The sequence below is a fragment of the Micromys minutus genome (genome assembly GCF_963924665.1).
Source record: "Micromys minutus genome assembly, chromosome: 21".
Classification (NCBI taxonomy): Eukaryota; Metazoa; Chordata; class Mammalia; order Rodentia; family Muridae; genus Micromys; species Micromys minutus.
In genome coordinates, this window is record NC_137956.1 from 52,575,782 (window position 1) to 52,592,181 (window position 16,400).

General features: G+C 37.7%; 1 protein-coding gene across 1 annotated transcript; it reads left to right on the forward strand.

Moving 5' to 3' along the window:
- Window positions 1-64: 64 nt before the first annotated feature.
- On the forward strand, window positions 65-15,403 carry LOC308433952 (uncharacterized protein). The gene is made up of 4 exons (XM_080934108.1): window positions 65-154; window positions 11,443-11,569; window positions 11,767-11,827; window positions 12,937-15,403. Exons 1-4 carry the CDS (start codon window positions 152-154, stop codon window positions 14,492-14,494), a joined length of 1,749 nt encoding a protein of 582 aa, XP_080790234.1. The 5' UTR covers window positions 65-151; the 3' UTR covers window positions 14,495-15,403.
- The last annotated feature ends 997 nt before the right edge of the window (window positions 15,404-16,400 follow it).

Here is a 16,400-nt window from a genome sequence, read left to right on the forward strand (position 1 = left end):
GCAGATCTGCCCTTGAGACAACAAAGAGGGTTTTTCCGGGTGCCATATTGCAGGTTCCCTGTAGCTGAGCTGTCTTTAATGGTTCTGATGTGCTCTGAGCCCTGCTGCTGGGTGCTGTGAGGCGCGCTCAGGCGAGCTCCGAAATTGCGACATGGTGAGCACGGGGTCACTCACTGCCCACAAAGGGGAGCAGCAAGCAGCTAAGCCTGGGGATCTGAAGTGGTGGGCCCTTCTGGAAGCTGGGTTGGAAAACAGCAAGTAGTTTATTGGAGGATGGGCACTAGTGCTACACTGTGAGCACCGGGTTACTGCGTAGAAAGGGGAGGGGCCGACAGCTAAGCTGCAGGAGCCAAAGTGGGTGGTAAGCAGCCTCCAGATGCTGCAACCTGTGAGATCCTTTGTGGTACCAGACAGTCCCTGGACCCCGTCGAGTCCTCTGAATAACTTCACTGTGGGAGATGTATCTATGCAAAGCATTTAGAACCAGAATCTGTGTGTAGAGACATCTTTGTCAGGATGCCAAACTTGGAAAGCCCCCGTTTTTTCTAGTGTCTTCTACACGTTCTGCCCTTAGCATTTAACTTTAAATGTAATATCTATTTGGAGTTAACTTTGTGGAGGTTGTAAAAGGCATCTCATGTGTTGGGTAGCACTCCAATATTATGCAGTGATGTAGAAGAATAGAATTGATGATTAAAGAATTTACCAGTCCTTAGGAGATAGTAAGGGACACCAACTGGAATTTAGCTGAGGGAAGACTGCATCTAAAACACCCCACAGATAAATAGTTTACTAACCAGGCATGGTTTATTCACCATGATTGTCCAGACATTTGACTCCCAACCATAACAAAGGAGACAACTCTGATTTACAGTCAGCCACTAGGCCCATTCTCATATCGTAGAGCAGGCCTCTAACAAGCTTTTCAGAGGGGGGCATGACAGGGTCACAGCCAACATTAAGGCCTGGTGTGCCATAAAGGTCCAGTTTGCTAGCTGAGAAAAGCATAGTTTTGCCACCTGGACAAGACTATACTTGGTGACAACCGTTTGTAAAGGAAAGCATTGTCATGCTGAGGGCTGGCCTGATTAAGCAAGTCTTTCCATGAGGGACCTCACGTATGGAAAAGAAACAGCTTTTTCTCAAACCCAGGACGGCTTAAGTCTTGGGAGCTCCAAGTGTATTGAGAATAAAACAGAGTTCCTTCTGTAAATCTAGGAACATGCTTGGGAGAGCTGGTAATGGTCTAGAGCCAGGCCCCTTGGGGAGGGGTTGATTCTTAAGGGTGACAGCAAAAGTAAAACGTACAATCTCTTCTCAGCTGTCTCTTGATCATTAGCCAGCGCTGCGTGCATGCTGTTATTAAAAATATTTTCTTTAATCTTTTACTTGTGTGTTAATGATTTCTCCTTGGGAAGGCATAGTAATTCTAGAATAGCTGTTCAGCCTTTTAGAAAATCATTTCTGAGACAAACTATGCTGATTCAGGTTGCCTTGATTCCAGTCTGTTGCTCCCCAGGGCAATGACCTTGCTTTCCACTTGATGAAAATCCCCAAATTCTTTTAAAGGGCTATACCATAACAGTGTTTTAAAATTATTCAATTGAGTCACATAATGAAATGTCAGTTTCAGTAGTTTCAGTAACAGGAAAAGGATTTACATGTGGAGTACGTCATCTGCCTTCTGACTGAACAGGACAAACAGTTTACTGTGTACATTTTGGAGTGAAACAAATCTAGGCATTAGCTAGATCACAGACTAAAGTTTAAGAGAGCCTGCTGCAGGGGTCACCATTATAAAGGACCTATGTGTTTGTTTTCACTTATATTTATCTCTTTTTAAAAGTTAATTGTTGGTATTACTTTGAAAAATTAATTTTCTTTATGAAGTTGTGTGCTAATCTCTTGTTTCTATTCTCCAATGCTTCTCAGTCATTAAGAATTTCATTCCCTTTACTCAAGGGCTTTTATATTTGTTTCTGTTGAGAGTAGCAACTCCTGTAGCTCAACCTTTCCTCATACTTAAGACTTGTTTCGAACACCCAGTGCCTGGACAACAATCATGCAACCCCTTTCAGGCTGTGCCCTGACCATTCAGTGCAACCAAGAAGACATAAGTGAATGAGTGTCCTACAACCTCCCTGGATTTTGTCGGGGCGTGGGGTGGGGATTACAAATAAAGAGGGACCTGTATAAGAACTATGTTCACTGACCACTTTTGAAGCTGGTATAGTCACAGCTCAGAAAGGAACAGGGAGGAAGGAAGGTGACTGTAGTTGGCATTAGCAGTGAGTAGTGTGGTAATCAATTTTAGACATCAGTAAAAGTCTAAAATGGCCATTTTGGGGAGTTCATTTTGGGCATACAAGAATCTAGATGGGGAACTGAATTTATTTCTAAACACTAAATGTCTTAGTCAGGGTTTCTATTCCTGCACAAAACATGACCAAGAAACAAGTTGGGAAGGAAAGGGTTTATTCAGCTTACACTTCCACATTGCTGTTCATCACCAAAGGAAGTCAGGACTGGAACTTAAGCAGGTCAGGAAGCAGGAGCTGATGCAGAGGACATGGAGGGATGTTACTTACTGGCTTGCTTCCCCTGGCTTGCTCAGCCTGCTTTCTTATAGAACCCAGATCTACCAGCCCAGGGATGGCACCACCTACGATGGGCTGGACCCTCCTCCCTTGATCACTAGTTGAGAAAATGCCTTACAGCTGGATCTCATGGAGGCATTTCCTCAACTGAGGATCCTTTCTCTGTGATAACTCCAGCTTGTGTCAAGTTGACACAAAACCAGCCAGTATACCAAATTTCTGTAGTTACACCAGTTCACCCAACATAGAAGATCTGGACAAACTGGTATGGCTGTACATAACAGGAATGTTACTTTTCCTGTCAGAAAATGAACAACCTGAGAGAAAGGTATGAATAATTCTTGGTATGCTCTAATACATATGTCTATCCCCTGAAGAATCGTCGATCATAAAGCCTGTTTCAACCTTTTAAAATTATTTTTTATATCATCAGTAAATCACTTCAACCTTCTCATTTTTCCCCTTACTATTACGTCTCAAACCCTGGAGAAAATGGCTGAGGTGCCTATTGGACAAATCAAAGCAGAGCTGTCGATCAGTTTCCCCAGCATTCCTCAGTCTCTGTCTGTTACAGGGTATGCCTGGCATACCCCACACTCTAGCCCAGGGGTTGAGCTGTCTTCCTCCCAGCTGTTCTTCCTTATGTAATCCAGGCATTTTGGTTACCCCATCTTTTTCATCTGTCATTTACCCTCCTGGCCTCTTAAGTCTGCCCCACCGTCCACCTTTCTTCCTTCCACCCTCTCCTCACATGGCTCAGGGTCATGTCCATTCTGGATTCTCCCAGATGCCCCTGCCCTGGCTATGCTCTCCTCTCATCTATAAAGGACTCTCACAGTCAGTATTGTGTCCGTTACAAAACAGCAAGTAAATTATAGTTTAGGCAATTTACTCAACCCACTTCTTTCTCTGTTTTTACTTATTATTTTATTGATTTATATTTTAAATGTTGTCACCCTTTCTGGATTCCCCTCCGTAAGGCCCTACCCCTTTGCCTCTTACAGGATGCTCCCCCACTTACCTACCCACTCCTTTCTCACCTCTTCTCTGGGGGCATCAAGCCTTTACAGGACCAAGCACCTCTCTTCCTACTGATGCAAGATAAGGCAGTCCTCTGTTATGTCTGTAGCAGAAGCCATGGACAGGCCCTTGTATACTTTTTGGTTAGTGGTTTAGTCCCTGGGAGCTCTGAGGGGTCCAGTTAGTTGACTCTGTTGTTATTATGGGATTGTAATCCCCTTCAGCTCCTTTAGGTCTTCCATTAGGGTCTTCAGGCTCAATCAGATTGTTGGCTGTGTGTGAATATCTGCATTCTGTCTTAGGTGCTGGCAGAGCCTCTGAGAGGACAGCTTGCAGAAAAGAGCCTGGTAAATTCTTCTCTCATACAATACATTTTGACTACTGTTTCCCCTTCCTCCATTCCTCCTAAGTCCAACCTACTTTCTCTCTTCCACAGATCCACTCTCCTTCCTCTATTTCCTCTTTAGAAAAGAGCAGGCCTCTAAGAGAGGATAGCCAAACAACACCAAACAAGATAGAAAAAGACAAGGCAATAGATCTCATATTGAGTCTAGACAAGGCAACCCAATAGGAGAAAAGAATCCCAAGAGCAAGTGAGTTAGAGGTACAACTGCTCCCACTGTTGGGAGTCCCACAAAATCAGCATGCTAACAGCCATAATATATCAGCAGAGGACCTGTTACATATCCTCGCAATGCCCCGTCCTTGCCATTTAAGACTCTGAGATTTTTGTCCTGGTAGTGTAGCCCATAGGTTCTTTCTCATCATGTAAGCTTCAAGTTAAACCAAACACTGGTTTGCCACTCCAAAAAGCTTGCCCCTGCACATCTTGCAGACAGGACAGATTTTACATGGAGGGTTATTTAGGTGAATTGGTGTCCAGAATTCTCTTTCTGTAGCCTGTAGAGCACTTTCTTATGCCAAATAGACTAGAGCCCACAGGTGGAGTCTCCAAGTTTGCACCTTCTTTACCTCTCTACATTCAGTGAGCTGTGTGGAAGTTGTTGTCCTCAACAACAGCCCTGCTGTCAGTTTTCAGAGAACAACCTTCTGTCCTAGCCTCATCCTGGGTTGTTTAGGGATCTCCATGGAGCTCCTCTTCTAACAACTCAACTGAATGTAACAGTCGCACCACTGTAACCCTGCTTAGCTATAAAAGATGGCCAGTTCAAACTCTGTATTCTCCATTACTAGGAGTCCTCACTAAGGTCACCGTCGTAGATCCCCAAAAGTTACTAGTGTGCTAAGTCTCTACACTAACCCCTAAATGCCTCCTAATTCTATTTCTCCCTGCACTGCACTCTCCACCTTCCCAACTGATGCCTCCCACTTTGTTCCCATTCACTCCCAGTCCACTCACAGAATCCATTCTATTTCTTGTTTCCAGGGAGATCCATGCTTCAGCTGTCCACTTTACCTATACTCTCCGTGGATTATAGCTTGATTATCATTTACCTAATAACTAGTATTTGTTTACAAGTGAATATATAACCATATTGGGGGGGGGGCTTGGTTAGCTCATTTAGATTGTTTTCTAGTTGCAACTATTTTCCTGTAAATTTCATAATGTCATAGCAGCTGAGTAACTATACAGCATTTTCTTTATCCATTCTTCTTGAGGGATATCTGGGTTGTTTATAGTTTCTGACTGTAATGAATACTTACTGTGATTATAATTGAGCAAGTGTCCTTGTGGTACAATGGAACATTTTTTGGGTCTAAGCCCAAGAGGGTATAGCTGGGTCTTGAGGTAGACCAAGCTTAGGGGTTTTTCTGAGGAATCACAATATTGATTTTCATAGTGCTGGATTAGTTTGTACTCCCACCAGCAAAGGAGGAATTACTCCACATCTTTGCCAGCATGAGCTGTTACTTATATTATTGACCTTAGCCATTCTGATATGTATAAGATGAAATCTCAAAGTACCTTCTGCATTTTCATGATGACTAAGATGATTAACATTTCTATAAGTGTTTCTTTGCCATTTGAGATCCCTCTGTTGATAATCCTCTATTTAGATCAATACCCTATTTTTAACTGAATTTTTTTATTCTTTGAACATCTAATTTCTTGAATCCTTTTATACATTTTGTAATTAGGCCTCTATTGGTTGTGGAGGTGGTAAAAAATCTTTTCCCATTCCTTTACCTATCTCTTTTGTCCATTGACTGTGGGTTTTGTTGTTGTTGTTGGTTTGTTTTGTCTCACAGTAACTTTTAAGTTTCATGAAATCCCGTTCATTAATTGTTGATCTTAGTGCCTGCACTATTGATATTCTGTTCAGAATGTTGTAGTTTGAGCCAGTGTATGCAGGGCTGTTCTCCACTATATCTTCTCTCAGTTTCAGTGTGTCTGGTATTATTTTGATGTGTTTGATTCACTTGGATTTGAGTTTTGTGTAGAGTGATGAATATAGATCTATTTGCAAGTTTTTCTCCATGCAGAGATACTGTTTAACCAGTACTGTCTTTTTTCCATTGCCTATTTCTGGATTCCTTATCAAAAATCAGGTGTCCATATGTGGGCATAATTATGTCTGGGTATTCAATTCCATCTCGTTGATCAATGTATGTGCGTGTTTTTTACCAATATCATGCAGTTCTTTTACTGTTCAGGATTGGTTTAGCTACCATGGGTTTTGGTTATTCCACATTAGGTAGGAATTTTCTTTCAAGTTCTATAAACAATTGTTTTGAAACTTTGATGGGAATAATGTAGAATCTGTAGATTGATTTTAGTTGGATGGCCATTTTTACTATTTTAATCCTGCTGATCCATGAATGTTTTTACATTTTCTGATATATTGTTGAATTTTTTTCTTCAAAGATTTGAAGATTTTATGATACAAATATTTCACTTGCTTTTTTCAAGTTATTCCAACATATTTTATATTGTTTGAGTGTATTGTATTGTAAAAGGGGTTGTTTGCTTGATTTCTTTCTCAGCTTGTTTGTCATTTTTATATAGGAGACATTGTATTTTTTTTTTTTTAATCTTGGAGCCAGCCATAGGAGTTTGGTAGTGGGATTTTTAGAGTCACTTATGTATACTATCATATCATCTGCCAATTGGGATACTTTGAGTTCTTCCTTTCCTACATATGTCCCCTTGGTCTCTCTCAGTTGCCTTTGCTCTAGTTAGAATATCAAGTACAATATTGAACAGATATGGACAGAGTCTTTTCCTATTCCTGATTTTAATGGAGTCATTTTGACTTTCTTTTCATTTAGTTTGACATTGGGTATAGGCTTGCTGTAAATTTTCTTTATTAAGTTTAGGCATGTCACTGTATCCATATTCTTGCCAAGACTTTTATCATGAATTGGCGTTGGATTTTTTTCAAAGGTTTGGTCCATGTCTAATTAGATGATCCTGTGGCTTTTTTGTTCTGTCAGTTTATTTTTATGGTAGATTGCACTTACTGATTTTTGATTGTGGAACCATGCCTGCATCTTTGGGACGAATCTTACTTGAACATTTCTGGGTTTGATTAATTATTGATTTTATTGAGTATTTATGCATCTTTGTTCATGAGGGAACTTGGTCTGTAATATTCTTCTTTTGTAGAGTATTTATCTGGTTTGGGTTTGAGAGTTGCTGTGGCTTCATAAAAATGAATAGGGTAATGTTTCTTCTGTTTGTATTTTTATAATATTTTGAATAGTATTGATGTTCAGTCTTCTTTGAAAGTGTGGTTTAATTCTGCACTAAAACCATCCATCCCTGTTTTGTTTGTTTGTTTGGTTGGTTGGTTTTGGTTTTTGTCTCTCTTTTTTTGGAGGGGAGTCTTAATGAATTCTTCTATTTCACTAGGGATTATAGGTCTGCTTAAATTGCTGATTTGATCTTAATTTAACTTTATCAAGAAAATTATCCATTTCTTTCAGATTTTTCAACTTGGTGGAGTACAGGTTTTTAAAATGTGTCCTAATGATTCTTGGGATTTCTTCATTGTCATGTCCTTTTCATTTATCATTTTTTAATTTGCACATTCTTTCTCTTCTTTTAGTTAGTTTGAATAAACATTTGTCTGTTTTGTTGTTTTTCCCAAAGAATCAACTCTATTTCATTGATTCTTTTAATGTTCTCTTTCTTTCTATTTAACCAAGTTGGGCCCTCTTTTGCTGTCTTCTCCTTATAGATATGCTCACTTCTCTTTGTTCTAGAGCTTATGGGTGTGCTGTTAAGATGCTAGTAAGAGATTTCTCCAATTTGTTTTTAATGTATGTACTTAGTGCTATCAACTATCCTCTTATCACCACTTTCATTGTGTCCCATAAGTTCCGATATGTTGTGTATTCATCTTCACTGAATAATTAGAGAGTCTTTAATGTTTTTTCTTTATTTCTGTCTTGACCTGTTTTTCATTCAGTAGAGAGTTATTCAATTTCCCTGAGATTTTAAGCTTTCTGTTGTTTTCCTTGTTGGTGATGTTCAGCTTTAATTCATGGTAGTCTGATGGGATGCAGGGGACTCTTTCAGTTTTCTTGTGTCTGTTGAGACTTGCACTGTTTGAGTACATCGTCAGGTGGAAGTTCCATGAGTTTCTGGGAAAAGGGTATATTCTTTTGTGTTTGGGTGGAATATTCTATAAATATAAGTTGGGATCATTTGGTTTATGATATCAGTTAGCTAGAGCATTTCTCTATTTTGTTTTTGTCTGGAGAGACTGTCCATTGATAAGAGTGAGGTATTGAAGCCTCCCACTATGAGTGCTTGAAGGTCAATGTGTTGTTTAAGCTGCAGAAGTGTTTCTTTTACAGCAGTGAGTGCTCTTATGGTATGGATGTTAAAAATGTAAATGTTATCTTGGTAGATTTTTTTAAAATAAATATGTAGTATCCTTTCCCATTTCTTTTTATTAACTATTGTTTGAAGTCTATTTTGTTACATATTAAAATGGCTACACCAGATTGATTCATATGAGTGTATGGGTATGTCTGTGTGTGCTTTCCTTCTTTTGGTTTTGCTGATAATGTGAGATTATTTATTTCCTATGAATCCATGTGTATAGTTAACTTCTTTGGATTGAGTTTTTTCTTCTAGCACCTTGTGTAGAGCTGTATTTATTGATAGATATTGTTTAAATTTGACTTTATCATGGAATATCTTATTTTCTCTATTTATGGTAATTTAAGTTTTTCTGGGTATAGTAATCTGGGCTTTCATCTGTAGTTTTTTAGAGTCTGCATGCAGCACATGTATCCAAGCCCTGTTGGCTTTTAGAGTCTACATTGAGAAGTCAGGTATAATTCTAATAGGTCTGCTTTATAATTTAGTTGTTGTTGTTATTATTATTATTGTTTTATTTTTCTATTGCAGCTTGTCATATTCTTCTCTCTCTATCTATATATATACAAATAAAATATATAAATGTATTTCATGTTTTGATTATTATGTGAGAAATGGACTTTTTTTGTAGTCCAATCTATTTAGTATTTTGTATTCTTCTTGTACCTTGATAGGCATCTTCTTCTTTAGCTTAGGAACATTTTTGTTAATGATTTTGTTTAAAGTATACCCTGGATCTTTGAGCTGGTATTTCTCTTCTCTTTCAATTATTTATAGTTTTTGTCTTCTCATAATGATACAGAGTTCCTGGATGTTTTGTGCCAGGAAACTTTCATAGTTAACATTTTTTGACCAGTATATTCATTTTTCTGTTGTATCTTTAATGCCTGAGATTCTCTCTCCTGTCTCTGTTCTGTGGGTGAACTTTGTCTCTGTAGTTGTCAGTGTACAGGCAATTGCAGTAGCCTGCTCTTGGGGACCTAGCAACTACTTAGGTCATCATCTGCCTCCATCACCTGCTGCTGTTGCCAGGTATATGCTTCATATAAAAAGACTGCAAGCTACCACAGCTCTGTCTGTCTGTTTCTCTGTGTTTGTCTTTCTTTCCTCCCTCCCTCCCTCCCTCCCTCCCTACCTCCCTCCCTCCCTCCCTCCTTCTCTCCCTCTTCCCCTGCCCCCCTTTTAACATGGCCCTTCTCTGCCCTCATGGCTATCTGATACTCCCTGTCTGACTGCCTGTCTACAAGTCCTTTTTTCTGCCTCCATCCCTCCCTCAGGTTCTCAGTTCTCACTCCTCTCTCCCAATAAACCTGTTTTCTACCAGACTGCTGTATTTTTTAATTTCTCAGGGATACAACTTGGCTTGGGCCAGCTAAAGATAACCCCTCACCATATTATACTTCATAACATTGGTGTGGAGACTTCAAAGGGGTTAACCCACCTGCCATCTCTACCTTAAACAGATGTGTTTTCTCATCTACTGATGATTAAATGCTCCATCTAACACTAACAATTGGTGAATTCCTTCTAATTCAGGTTAAATACTTATTTGAGTCTGACCATTTTCATGCATGGGGCTTTGTTTCTCCAGCACAGTTTATCACCCCCTTAGCTTCTTTTGAAAATCCTGGTACCTGGTAAACCGTGTCTGCTAGTGCATTTGACACTGGCCCCTTTTGAGTGGATGAAGATTACTGGCCAGTTTGTGGCTTCTCAGTTTTGTCTCCCCTGGAGTTCTTTGGATACCTCAGACCCAGGCCTGGAACTCCTCTCCTCATCCATGGGAACTGTGTCCTCATAGCATCTACACATAGCTTCTAAACTTGTAGAACAGCTCTCAACATTTCAGAGCCTAAAGTCATCTGAGGAAGCCTCAATTGAGGCCATGTTCCCATCAGACTGTCTGTTTGAGAGATTGTGTTGATTGATGATTGATTTGGGAAGTCTCTTTCACTGAAGGTGGCAGTATCCCTAATCGAGTGGTTCTGGGCTGGATAAAAAAAAATCTGGCTTAGCATTTGATAGTGGTTACACAAAAGAGCAAGCCAGGAAACAATGTTTGTCCATGGCTTTTAAATTAATTTTCTACCTTGAGTTTTTGTTGTAAGCTCCCAAAATGATGAACTGTAATCTGATAGAATCATCCCAAAACCCACTCATTACCTGAAATGCTTTTGATTAGGGGATTTCTCCCCTTACTTTACAAAGTCAAAGGAAGGAAATTCACTATCTTACCTGTATCAGTGAGGTTCCTGTAGTGGATAGTTGGGTGCCCCCACATAAGTACCGGCAATTGAATGCAATTATTTGCAAGACCAGCAAGTGCTGTTAACTCCTGAATCATCTCTCCTGCACTATGTTGCATATTTATGATCAGTATTTAAACTGCTAATATTTTCATTGGTCCACTTATAACTGTTTAAACATACCTTCCCTTTCAGCAAAATCTTAATGTTATAATTTAAACCTGGGACACTTCAGGTTTCTGAAGGCAGAACCAGAGTGAATGTGTAAACCTCACTAAAGACTTCTGAGTTCTTTGGATCTTTTTTGTTTGTTTGACTGATTTTTGCAAGGGAGTCAGGGTCTTAATATGTATCTCTGGCTGTCCTGCATAAACTAGGTCTCCAACTCAATGATACACACCTGTTCCTCTCTCCAGGGTGCTAGGATTAAAGCCATGAGCCAGTATACCCAGATTGCCCATCATTTTTTGTAATTGTTAATTGTTCATACAATATCTCTGACATTTGCTCAGTATGATCCCTTTGCTTCTCTCTTTCTGTCTCTTATGTGTTGATTGACATTTCTCCCGAAAGACTATATCCTATATAAAGGGCTCAGAAATGACAGGATAAACCTCATTATATGTTATCTTCTACAATGACTTGGTGATTACATTGGAACTACTATGTAAAAAAAAAATAAGTGGGGGAAGCACCAGAATTATGTGAATATATTGTCAATGAAGTGTACATTTGCAGTGTTGCCAGTATCATGTTTTTTGTTCTAAACATGTATGGGATATTTTAGAATGCACTGACCTATGATGATGTGCATGTGAATTTCACTTGGGAAGAGTGGGCTTTGCTGAATCCTTCCCAGAAGAGTCTCTACAAAGATGTGATGCTGGAGACCTACAGGAACCTCACTGATATAGGTAAGATAGTGAATTTCCTTTGACTTTTTAAAATAAGGGGAGAAATTTTTTTGTTATTGATGATCTTCTGTTATTCCAATTGAGAATGAGGAAAAATGAAGTAAATAATCAAGCATGGTTCTAATGTTCACTGAATATAGTAACAAATTTTCCCTAAATTTCCAATAATATGTACATTTTCTGGTACTGCATTTTAGGGTACAATTGGGAAGACCATTATATTGAAGAACAATTTGAAAGTTCTAGAAGAGATGGAAGGTAATTTTCATGTGCAAACTGATACAAATATGTCTCTGAAGGAGTTTAACTTGGCTCTAGAAGTTCTAAAAAAGAAAAAAGCCACTACATAAAAAAGTGCCTCTTTAAGTGTATTGATGATTATTACATACTCATAAATCCATGTACCTCAATGTCAAGTGTCTGATTTGTGTTTGTGAGGCACTCATCTTAGAAAGGAGACAAAGAAAAAAATGCCTTAACAGATATCACCATTTGAACCATAGCCCCACTAGAGCTATGCTGTAGAACTGCCAATCTGTCTCACTTAAATATTGCAAAAGGTATATACTTTGAATAGGTGTTAAGCATATCTTCAAAATATTCTAATAAGCAAATAGTCCACAGTATAGCTGGTATTACTTATATGCTTGTACCAACATTGTTAAATGTTAGTGAGAGGAGCAGTATATGAGAGTCATGAATGAGATACCTTAACCCTTTTCCACATATCTGTGAGAAGAAAAAAAAAAGTAAACTGTGTGAATGCAATGTAGAAAGCTTTATTTTATTATTCATCTCTTAATGGGTATATCGTATGTCACAATGGATACATGTCATTGAACTTGGGGGATATTGAAAGAAGCAATATGCCCCTTTCTCTCCCAGAACAAATTAGAAGATATTTAGTAGTGTCCACTTTGAGTAGACTTTATGAATGTGATACAAGTTTGGAATTGGATATAAAACTGCAGAAAATCTCTATGGGTATTAGAAATATGGAAATTCTTGATTGTCCTGGTTCATTTTGCAAATGTGGTGTGATTCACACTACAGGAAAATTTATGAATTCATCCAGTGTGGCAAATCTGTGATTCTGGCTCTCTTTAAATATGTGAAAAACTTCTTATAGATAAAAAATGCTATAAATGTGAGCCATGTAATAATGTTCTTACCAGCAGAGGTCTTGTCAAAGATGCGTAATAACCCATAATGAAGAAGGAACACATGAATGTAAACAAAGTGATAAAATCCTAGTATCTGATTCCTTTTTACCATTAGACTAAATTATAATATTAATTCATACAGATAAAAACTCAACAGTGTAATGAGTGTGATAAAGCTTTCACATGTGCCAATTATCTTCACAGGCATGAAAGAGATGATACTGAAGAGAAACCCTGTGAATATAATTATTGTGATCAAGCCTTTGAATGGGACTGTCATCTCCAAATACATAAAAGAACAAATACAGGAGAGAAACCTTATGAATGTGATCTATGTGGTAAAGCCTTTGCATGGAACTGTCATCTCCAAATACATAAAAGAACACATACAGGAGAGAAACCTTATGAATGTGATCTATGTGATACAGCCTTTGCAAGTCATGGTCATCTTCAAAGGCATAAAAGAACACATACCGGAGAGAAGCCTTATGAATGTAATCAATGTGGTAAAGCCTTTTCACAACACAGTTCTCTACAAGCCCATAAAAGAACACATACTGGAGAGAAACCCTATGAATGTAACCAGTGTGGTAAAGCCTATACACGTCACAGTCATCTCCAAAGACATAAAAGAACACATACTGGAGAGAAACCCTATGAATGTAATCAGTGTGGTAAAGCCTTTGCTTATCACAATAGTCTCCAGTATCATGAAAGAGCACATACTGGAGAGAAATCTTATAAATGTAAGCAATGTGGTAAAGTCTTTATATGCCGTAATCATCTTCAAATACATAAAAAAACACATGCTGGACAGAAACGCTATGAATGTAACCAATGTGGTAAAACCTTTGCATTTCACAGTCATTTCCAAAGGCATAAAAGACATATTGGAGAGAAACCTTATGAATGTAATCAATGTCATAAAGCCTTTGCAAGTCACAATAATCTTCAAAAACACATAAGAATGCATACTGGAGAGAAACCTTATAAATGCAATCGGTGTGATAAAGCCTATACATGTCACAGTCACCTCCAAACACATCAAAGAATACATACTGGAGAGAAACCTTATGAATGTAGTCAGTGTGATATTGGCTTTTCAGAACACAGTTCTTTACAAGTTCATAAAAGAACACATACTGGAGAGAAACCCTATGAATGTAATCAATGTGGTAAAGCCTATACACGTCACAGTCATCTCCAAAGACATAAAATAATACATACTGGAGAGAAACCCTATGAATGTAATCAATGTGGTAGAGCCTTTTCTTATTACACTAGTCTCCAGTATCATAAAAGATCACATATTAAAGAGAAAACTTATGAATGTAATCAATGTCATAAAGCCTTTACAAGTCACCATTATCTTCAAAAACATATAAAAAGGCATGCTGGAGAGAAACCTTATAAATGTAATCAGTGTGATAAAGCCTATTCATGTCACAATCATCTCCAAACACATCAAAGAATACATACTGGGGAGAAACCCTATAAGTGTAATCTTTGTGATAAAGCCTTTACACAACAAGGTTCCCTACAAGTACATGAAAGAATGCATACTGGAGAGAAACCCTATGGATGTAACATATGCGGTAAAGCCTTTATAAGTCATAGTCATCTCCAAAGACATAAAAGAACACATACTGGAGAGAAATCCTATAAATGTAAACAAATTGGTAAAATATTTGCACAACATAATACTCTCCACAGCATAAAAAAGCACACATTTGAGAAAAACTATAAACATAATGCAAAGTAAAATCTTTTCAGGTCAAATTCATCTTCAGAGTGATAAAAGAATTCATACTGGAAAAAAACCTCATCAAAGTATTTAATATAGTGAAGCCTTTTCACATTTCTATAGTCTTCATTCACTTGAAAGTATTCATAATGGAGAGAAATTCTATGAATGTAAGCAGTGTGGTAAAGCCTTTGTGTTATGGGTCTATTTAGATCCAACACAAGTCAAACACCAGATCAATGCAGATGACAAGAGTCATCTGCTACTGATTAATCAGGGCCTTAGAATGTATTCTGGAGGTGAAATGCAACCCATGTTACAGAGCTTTTAAGCTTGAAAAGCACAAATATCTGTGCCAAGTTGCAGCTACATTTTTCTACCCATCAGCATTTAGGGATATTAGCTTTCTTATGTGATTGATCTATGTCTATGGATACAGAATGTATGTTTTACATTTTATTCAATCATAACCATTTGTCCCTTTGTGATTAGGAACAGTTATGTTTGTGAGAACATATGATAACAGATGCTGTAGTTAGAAACAGTCATGCTTTATGGAGTTGAAGCCTTGTTTAGCTTGATGTGCTAGGATATGTATATATATATATTTAATGTTCATTGCTTCTTTTTGTTCATATTAGTTACCATTTCAAACTTTCTCTTAAAGTACTGCTTTCTGGGAAAATTATCTCAAAATAGTAGATAATGCAACAGCAATGACACTAATTTTTTTCTGTTATGTGTGAGTGTTGTAATGTGATTCTTTTTAGGCTATGATGGATAAATGGAGACTGGAAAACAACATTCTACTTTAATCATCTTTCTATGATGATAAAGGTTTGGTTGCCAGCTTTGAACAACACAGAAATTTCCCACTGATCTGTAGATGTTAAATCACTGATGCTAAAATAAGATTAGTTAAAACATTTCATCAGTAAAATATTGTCTTCTTTTCAGATTATAAACATGTTGTCATCTAATGATACAGGAAAACAGGATGATTTTAGTAATAAATCCTATTTGCAAGTGAAAATGATATACTACTATGGTGTGTTGGTTTTGTTTTGTTTTTTGGAATGTGTTAATTTATTCTTAGCAGTGAACATTTGTTCATAACACTTTCTCAGAACCACAAGTGAATGTCAGAGAATTGTCTCACTGGGTAAAGTGGTTGCTACTAACCTGATAACCTGAGTTCAATCTCCAGGAGACCCATATTACTCCTACAATTTTTTCTTTTATTTCTATACTTGAGCTGTGGCATATACACACTTACACACCAACACATACATAAATAATTTTTAGATACAAGTAAGGGTCAATGAGTTTACTTAGCCAAACAACTTCCTGGGTCTAATTTCTAGAACTTACATAGGAAAAGTAGAAAACGGACAACAATAATTTGTCCTCTCGCTGCCACATAGGACAATGGGACAGATGTATGCACACAAAAAAGTTCAAATATTTTTTAAATGGGTGAAATTAACAAAGCAAACAATAATCAAATTATTGAGAATGTGAGATTATATGCACACTTAAATTATTACTGCAGAGAATAATAATGGTTCCTTTTCAAACTTATTTTATGTTTTCGTTCTCAAATTTAAAGATGAGTCATTTTAAAAACAGCTATGTTTAGAGCTGCATCCCTGTGATCCCAGGCCCTGGAAGACAGTGGCAGGGCAATCTCTCTGCCTTGCCAATCTCTCAGCTTGGTCCACATATGTAAGTTCCAGACAGCCATGGCTATATAAAAATATCCTGTTTCAAAAAAATTTCAAAAAGAAAGAATATATCTCAAATTACAGAAATTTTTCTAACATAATCCAACTGGACTATGACTGGTTTCAGCAACATTTTTTTGTTATCTTTATTCACATTAAGAGAACTATGTTGGGGCTGGAAAGATGGCTTATAGAGTTCA